Below are 6975 nucleotides of genomic sequence, written 5' to 3'. Positions count from 1 at the left end.
ATTGATCCAAACGTTACGGCTCCGCGGACGTAACGTCACTATATCCGAAATACGTCACTATACCCAAGAAGTAAACAAATGGCAAAAGAGAAATGTCCAACGAGGCGTTGTGGGGCAGCATAGACAGGTCTTCTCTGTGTTAGAGTTTTACTCGCTACAGGGTGTACTTTGAGGGTTTTGACTCTGCAGACCGTTCACATGCAGAAAAACCTTCATAACACACAAGGGGACGGGTAATAACCGGAAAAGCATGACATGGGACCTTTAAGTAAGGATATAAACAGACGTCACCAACGCTAAGCTAAAGGTGGCTAATATGTGGCGTGATGACTTCTACCAGTGTCTTTTAGTCACTTGTTAGCATCACTGTTTATAGGACACCCACTGTAGACGCTTCAGACATTCACCAGTGGGGATTCACTGACATATTTTATATCGTAGAATAAAACGAGAGACGACTCCATTCAGTACCGGAGAGACAACGAGCTATACATTTTCATTGGATGATTCTGTACTGTGAAGTTTTACTGTGAGCATTGACTGATATTGAGAAATGCAGTTTGGTGTGTCCCCTGGGTGACATAACACTTTCATTCATTATTGCGTGCTTCTTAATTCTTAATCTTTTTACTAATTAGACCGCATCTCACCCATATAAAACACTTTGATAAGATGACTACTGCTGTTTAACTTTCTGTGTCGCTGTCTGTGTCTCTCACTCGCTCAGGGCTCCCAGGGATTTGGATCTCAGGTCAACAAATGCTTAGAGAATGCAGAATATCTGTACGATCAGCTGCAGAGGAGGACTGACTTTGAACTGGTCTTCAAACACAAAGTAAGGCTGTTTTTTACGTGGGAAATAAATATATTCATAATGAGTTTTTGTACAGGAAACATTCGCAATTTCGGTTGCCAAATGTGTCAGTTTTAAAATACATCAAGACAACTGATTTCAAGCCAGGATACATTTCAATTCTAGCTTACATACACTCATTGTTTTGCATTCAGTCCACTGTATATATCGTAGACAGATACATTTTCAATTGCATTTAAATCTCCTGCACTTACCATCCAAAGAATATTGCTAGGCATTATTGTGTTTTTGGTTGGTCCTTTGAAATAAGGAGTACCTTCAGTGCTAATACTAATATTCCCAAGATGCACCACTGACAGCAAAAACAAGTTGTTGCTGCCTGTAGCCATCAAACCATTTAAAGAGGCCCTATTTTGCTTTTTGCGGTTTTCCCCTTTCCTGTAATATTCTGTAGGTTTCGGTGCATCTTGGTCTGCCAAGGCTAACAGGCAATATGAGAAGAGAGCTTTTTGAACCATAAAGCATTGAAACGTGTCACAGTAGAACAGATGAACCTGAAAATGAGCATATCATGGCCCTTTAACTCTGATTGCAGTCACAAGGATTTACTTCACCATAAGCAGCAAACCTTTTGAACTCTTCACTTCAGCTTGAATGATCTAATTATGAATACTAATTCACGGTCACCACTTTATATATTGTTACATACATGTTATATATTGTATTACAATGTGCACGTTTGAACTTTGACTTCTTATGTTTTTAAAAGTATTTGTATTTGATTTTGTATTAGACATTTCACTTCAAATTGTTATGTGATGTATTTTATTCATTTTATTTGAATTCGTACTGTACATTTCAACACAAACTTATTTTTAAGTACATATTTTTTAATGTATCTTTCATGTATTGCATCCTAACAAAACCCCAATTCCCCTGAGACATTTAAAATTTAGATTTTGAAGAAGATTGTATACTTATCCCTGTAAATCCCCTCTCAACTCTCACTGGATATCTGCTCTCCTCTCTGACAGCCGGAGCACAGTAACGTGTGTTTCTGGTACCTCCCCCCCAGCCTGAGGGGCCTGCAGCCTGGCCCTGACAGAGACATGAGACTCCATCAGGTCAGTACAGGATCCCAGCGGCCCCTCCCTCAGTAAGGACCATTCCCCACTGCTTCCTTTTATGATTTCAAAATGCTTCATACGTCTCTGCAGGTGGCTCCTCAGATCAAAGGCAGGATGATGGAGAAGGGCTCTCTTCTGATTGGCTATCAGCCGTTGGGTGACAAAGTCAACTTCTTCAGGTGTGTGTTCTCCAACCCGGCCACGCAACAGGAGGACATCGACTTCCTGCTGGAGGAGATCGCCCAGTTGGGAGAGGACTTATGACCTGTGATGTGATTATTGGATCAGCACTTCTCTCCGGTTTTCATTTTGAACGAAATGAGTGCACCATTGTTTTACTGTGCCATTCACATTGTATCCACACGTTCTATAAGCCTTTCCACTTTTGGTGTTCTTACAGCGTTAAAGTGAGGAGGTTTGAAACTGTACACTATTTATTCATGTTTCCCATGGTTCTACAGGGTTACCTGGTGTGAGGTTTTAGAGTCGTCTTAATCAAGTTAATTTAACTGAAAATACTTGGAATTGTTTGTGGTGATACCCCTTGAGATACTTCAGACCAGAGGAGAGGAGAATGACACAGACTTTGAAAAAGGTAATTCATATTAAAAAGAAACACAATCATACGATCTCACAGACGGGAAAACAAAAAGAGAGAAATTGAAACTATAGACAAGACACAAAGAGAACATTATTTTCAAAATAAAACAAAACATATTAAACACCAGGATCATGAGACCCAGGGGCGTTTCCTGGACCTGGAAACATTCAGGGCTTATAATAGCCCACAGCTCATTAAGGTACATTAAGGTACCGGGCGCTACAGTGGAAATTTCTACTGCAACACTCGCCACACGCACACACACAGTACACCTGCGACTCTTACAATGAAGGCTCCATAATCAGCTCACGGCATATAGGTGTAAGCAGGGGTAAAGTCCTATTTCTTATAAGTGGGGGGCGGACCTAACCTCCTCTAGGAGGGTCCTCACCTCCTCTAGGAGGGTCGTCACCTCCTCTAGGGGGGTCCGGGGGGGTAAACAGATTTTCTATTTCTTTATGGATATTTTACAAANGTGCACACACACACACACACACACACACACACACACACTCTCTCTCTCTCGAGAGAGAGAGAGTCTGTGTGAGAGAGAGAGAGAGAGAGTGTGCGTGTGAGAGAGAGAGAGAGTGTGTGTGTGTGTGTGTGTGTGTGTGTGTGTGTGCACCTTTGTTAATTAAGAGGACTTTTGGTATGAATACACACCGACATTAGCCAGACATTTTTTATTAACAGGACAGGGTCGGTGTCCTGCTAATAAATAAAAATTCTAAAAGCGTAGCGAGACAGCACGGAACTCAGCCTGGGCACGCACACAAACTCCCAGCCAGGCTGTGTGTGTGTGTGTGTGTGTGTGTGTGTGTGTGTGTGTGTGTGCGTGTGTGTGCGAGTGTGTGCGTGTGTGCGTGTGTGCGTGTGTGTGTGTGTGTGTGTGCGTGTGCCCAGGCTGAGTTCTGCGCTGTCTCGCAGAAGCACACTGGGCTCACAGGGAGGGGGGGGGGGCAGGAGCTCCAACAAGGCATTTAGGACAGCGAGTGAATACTCATACTACACAGAGATGCTGTATGAGAAACCAATGTGAGTTTGGAAAATTGCACAATATAAATCTATTCTAGTAGACCTCAACAATGGAACTATGATGAGTAGAAATGGCCATGACATGGAACCTTTAAATATTCCTACTTCTGTCAATTGCATTTATGCTTCAAACATCACAAAGTGGTGTTAACATGGGGCAGCAGTGGTGGGAAGAAGTACATTTACTCAAGTACTTTTTTTGTGATACTTGTACTTTACTTGTCCATTTAATGCTACTATATACTTCTACTCCCTTACATTTTGGAACATTTGTTGTACTTTTGACTCCACTGCATTTAATTACCACTTATAGTTACCAGCTACTGTTCACATATACAACACAGGACATTTGTATTGGATATAATGCAGTATGTTACTATCAATATATTAAAAATAAATCTAAAATTGTCTTAATATTAACGTACTACAACATTTAAATGTTCTTACATGTAATTGTAAGAAATCAAAATAAGAATTTTAAATTCTATAATAATATAATACTTTCCAAACAGCCACTGTGCATAATGGGTATGTAATGGAGTATTTTTAGACCAAAGGATTACTACTTCTACTTAAGTAAAGGATCTTATTCTACCACTGTGTGGAGATTATCCTGCTGAACAAAAACTAATCATCATTATTTTCTTCAACTTTCCCGTTGAAAGAATCCCATTGCTTTTTGTCGTTTGAGCCCTTGTGATGCTAACTTGTAAAGCAGCTTAGAAAAATACACTACGTCATCGCTGCTTCACTGGTGGCTCAACTAATCGTTAAAATACATTTGTGCATATTTGATCTAATAAAGATAAGGACAAAAAGAAAAGGATTCCCATCGAAAAGGAAGTCCCCAACATCAAGAGAAAATCAGATGCGGTCTTCACATGAGTCACTCTCGTATTGCACAGGAATACCTTTGCCTTCCACATGAGCCAAAGCTTGAAGACGTCCTGGTGTCGGCCACACTGGATGCTCTTATCTCCGGTGTCGTAGTTCACATCGTAGTGTTTGTCCGTCTGGAAGAGGTAAGTGGCCCCAATCTCATTACACCCCTGTAAGAGACCCTGAGGATGAACACAAAATAGTATTTAAAAAAAATCAGCCACACCAGATGTTTAGAATATATTTTTAAGACATTTTACCAAAGTTGACAAAGACGATGAATGAACCCAGTTGTTTACCCTGGACAATTTCACTTTATATAGTGGCGCCATGGTCCTTAGTATTCATTCTGAAGGCATCCTAAATATCTGTACAAATGTCCAATGCATCTAATAGTTGTGAAGAGGAGAGTTTTGGACAGATACACACACGCCAACAAGCCGTGTCAGCATGGCTACAAACATTCAGTTGATAGCCTCCAAAGATTGTGATGTTTTATGTACACTTCAATTAAAGGGTACAGCATTATGTCTTACCCTCTTCTTGATCAGTATGGCGGAGCACTGCAGAGGGACGCCCATCATCTTGTGAGGATTCCAGGTGACGGACCAGGCTCTGGAAAACAATCACTTCAAATGTAAATTGGACCAACTATCAGACTTGTTTTAGCAATCACAGCACACACAAGTTATTATGTTTATAAAAGCAATTCACTGTGTAAGGGCACCTACAATAATGCTCAGCCTAGGAGCCTCAGGGGGATAAATGTTTATAGGAGGGGCTAATGAATGTTGACCCAACAACAACAACAACATGTAGTAGTAAGCTACAGAAAAACAAGATTCAACAATGTGAGGCTAATGTGCTACAGTTACATTATCGAAATGCAGGTTGTAAAACAATGAAAACACACCAAATTATGTTCATTTTCACAAATGAAATGCATACACAAAGTTTATTACAACAAGAGGGGACAAACAACCACCTCTACAGAACGCTCACCATACAGTCTATTTGTGCAAAACCGGGGGAAAGGTTAGCATTTTACCACTACCAGTTCCAACCTCTTGAAGGCAACTTTTTTTTAAATGTGTTTTTGGTTAGAAGTTAAATCGATTTTTAAGTTTTGTTCTACGACATAAAATATGTCAGTAAATACCCCACTGCTAAAAGTACAGAGCTTATATGTGGAACAGCGGTTGCTAACATGTGTCCAGCATTAGCCACATTTAGCTTAGCAGTGGTTATGGTAATTTGCCACAGAGCTTGTTTTCTGCAATATTCTCAAATCCAATGGAAGGGAGACCTGGCCAAGCTAACTTCCTGGTTAACCCACAAAATAAATCTTCACAGCACCATTTGATGCTAACCTTAGCTATGCTTATCATGCACACACAGTATCTTATTATAAAAAGGAAATCAGGTGATGAGGCTGGGATCCACAATGAGCTACACATATTCTTTGTAGTGGTGCTACACAGAAACTCCTGGAGGAAACAAAGACATGCTGAGTGAAGTGGATAGGTTGTGTGGTTTTACCGTTCAATGCCCTGTAGTTTCATCCTGTGTCGGTCTGACATCAGCAGGCCCCCACCCCACGCCGCCTGCAAGCAAAAATCAAAGAGATTCCTCAGAAACATGATCCAACACTGCGTTCCCACCCTCCACCCAATGAGAAAGCTTTATTTATTCAAACATAAAAGCAGAGCAGCCATGACTAAACACGGGTCATTCAGTGCACTACCTTAAAGGGGACCTATTATGCAAAATGCACTTTTTTATGTATTTTATACATACATATGTGTCACTGGTGTGTACGGAGACTCACAATAATTCAGAAAATACAACCCTATCTCTACTCCCCCTTACACACATCATGAAAAAAAAAAAAAAAAAAAGGGGGGTGCAAACGAGCAGATCCAGGATTTTTGCTCGTGTGACGTCATTGGCGACATGACATGTGGCACACGTGACAAGTCCCAACCTATCGTCTCTGTCTACAGCCGCCTAGCTGAATCCCCTCCCCAGCTGTGTGTCTGTGTATTCAGCAGGATGTCTGCAGGAGGCACTTAGAGTAAAGTTGTTACATACATATCATGGCACTGTTTTACTTTCACTTAAGAAAGCACATGTCAAGCTAGGTGCTGTATCAGAAACAATGCGCGGCGTGTTTTGGGAGTAATATGGTCTGTGTTTACATTAGCAAGCATGCTAACACTTAGAGCTAACCATCGAGCTAACGCTGTAGGCAACTGGAGAGAAACATTTGAGCTCCAAACTGTTTCAGAAATAATGCTTGAAGTGGTTGGGAACATAGTATGGCATTTAATCACGGCAGCGTTTAGCTGAGCTTCTCCCGGTAGAAAACTCTCTTAGCAGGGGAAAGCTTTGTGACGCTACAAAGGGGCGTGGCTAGCAGCAGACATTCCATTTAAAGCAGAATCAGCCTGTTTGGAACAGGGCTGTAATAGAGGGGTATGAGCAGTATGAGGCATGGCTACAATGGGTGATCTGTTTGG

The 6975-nt window shown here is 41.2% G+C and overlaps 2 protein-coding genes across 2 annotated transcripts; one reads left to right on the top strand and one right to left on the bottom strand.

The window, feature by feature from the left end:
* Nucleotides 1-676: 676 nt before the first annotated feature.
* LOC104946975 (glutamate decarboxylase 1-like) lies at nt 677-2994 on the top strand (the record flags this gene model as incomplete). The annotated part of the gene is made up of 3 exons (XM_010772891.1): nt 677-835; nt 1849-1938; nt 2032-2994. Coding segments are annotated over 3 exons (423 nt in total), but the record flags the coding sequence as incomplete, so codon positions are not given.
* A 1210-nt stretch (nt 2995-4204) lies between these two features.
* On the bottom strand, nt 4205-6096 carry LOC104946976 (glutamate decarboxylase 2-like). Its single transcript, XM_010772892.1, has 3 exons — nt 5996-6096; nt 4993-5071; nt 4205-4638 (listed from the first exon to the last, which is right to left on the bottom strand). Exons 1-3 carry the CDS (start codon nt 6094-6096, stop codon nt 4348-4350), a joined length of 471 nt encoding a protein of 156 aa, XP_010771194.1. The 3' UTR covers nt 4205-4347.
* Between the last annotated feature and the right edge of the window lie 879 nt (nt 6097-6975).

The sequence above is a fragment of the Notothenia coriiceps genome, unplaced genomic scaffold, assembly GCF_000735185.1.
Source record: "Notothenia coriiceps isolate Sejong01 unplaced genomic scaffold, NC01 NC01_scaffold00011715, whole genome shotgun sequence".
Taxonomy (NCBI): domain Eukaryota; kingdom Metazoa; phylum Chordata; class Actinopteri; order Perciformes; family Nototheniidae; genus Notothenia; species Notothenia coriiceps.
The sequence above is the reverse complement of the archived record's forward strand: the minus strand, read 5'-3'. Positions and strand labels throughout refer to the sequence as shown.